General features: G+C 42.0%; 1 protein-coding gene across 2 annotated transcripts in view; it reads right to left on the bottom strand.

Moving 5' to 3' along the window:
• LOC106810725 (pterin-4-alpha-carbinolamine dehydratase 2-like) overlaps nucleotides 1–668 on the bottom strand; it is a 10,002-nt gene extending 9,334 nt beyond the window's left edge. For both annotated transcript variants that reach the window (XM_014814160.1, XM_014814161.1), the window contains exon 1: nucleotides 545–668. In XM_014814160.1, the coding sequence (XP_014669646.1) occupies nucleotides 545–634 (90 nt within the window). In that variant the 5' untranslated portion in view covers nucleotides 635–668. The remainder of the gene's footprint in view (nucleotides 1–544) is intronic.
• Between the last annotated feature and the right edge of the window lie 284 nt (nucleotides 669–952).

Raw genomic sequence — 952 nt, 5'->3', positions numbered from 1 at the left:
CGAAAGTCGCTGGGAAATAGAAACGTTTCTAAATATTTTTGTCGTCGAGGTTGTCGCCGGTCGTCGTCGCGTCAGTGTGCAATGGCTCATAGGAAACAATAGTTTCTAATTTTCTGAAAAGTCGTTTGTCGTTACGGTCGGTCGTTGTCGCTGCAGTGTGGCTTGGCCTTAAGAGTGTAGTATATTTTACAGGCCACTAGCCCTGCTGGCTAGTGAACATTTTAGGTTAGTTTCTAGCCCGACCATGCTGTGCGACGGATTGTCTATACATTCCGTCCTAGCCCGTACAGGTATTCTAACCCTAGCAATACCGTTTCTTGTAGTCCGAGCCGACGCAGACCCCAGTAATGGTACGATAAACCCGCACCCTCAGATTAGCAAAGCGGAGTTTACCGGGTACGTCTGCATTTGCGGACTAGGCCCCTACGTTTCTTGGAGCTAGTTAGTTTCAAGCACCGACTAGTATTACTATTAGTGAGGTGATATGCATTACTGCGTATACAGTAGTCGGGAATTATGCGTTCATGAACAAACACAATCTCACCATTTTTGCAAAATGTCTAACTCGTTGTCCTCCAACAAACGAACGAACTGAAATACCGGTACGTTGAAAACCTATCGACCGTATCAACATGCTTTGGTTTGCGCCGATGGCACAGCTGGAAATAACTAGTGAGGATACCCTAACCTCTGATTTTTCAAACTCGGATAGATGGCGCTTATTGCGAGGGTTACTGCAAAAATGTACAATCTACCAACCTCATAACCATAGATGTCTATAATATAATTTTTATATATATTATTTTAAACTTAATTGCTATCACTGACGGCGAGGAGCTTGCAAGCTCATCTTGACATATCTGTTACAAATGTACCGTCTTTAAATGAATAAATAAGTAAATAAATCCGAAATAACGCTCAGATTTATTATTATGATTTAGTACTATTTGGT

This window comes from Priapulus caudatus, unplaced genomic scaffold (genome assembly GCF_000485595.1).
Source record: "Priapulus caudatus unplaced genomic scaffold, Priapulus_caudatus-5.0.1 Scaffold468, whole genome shotgun sequence".
Taxonomy (NCBI): domain Eukaryota; kingdom Metazoa; phylum Priapulida; class Priapulimorpha; order Priapulimorphida; family Priapulidae; genus Priapulus; species Priapulus caudatus.
This window is presented reverse-complemented; position numbering and strand designations above follow the sequence as displayed.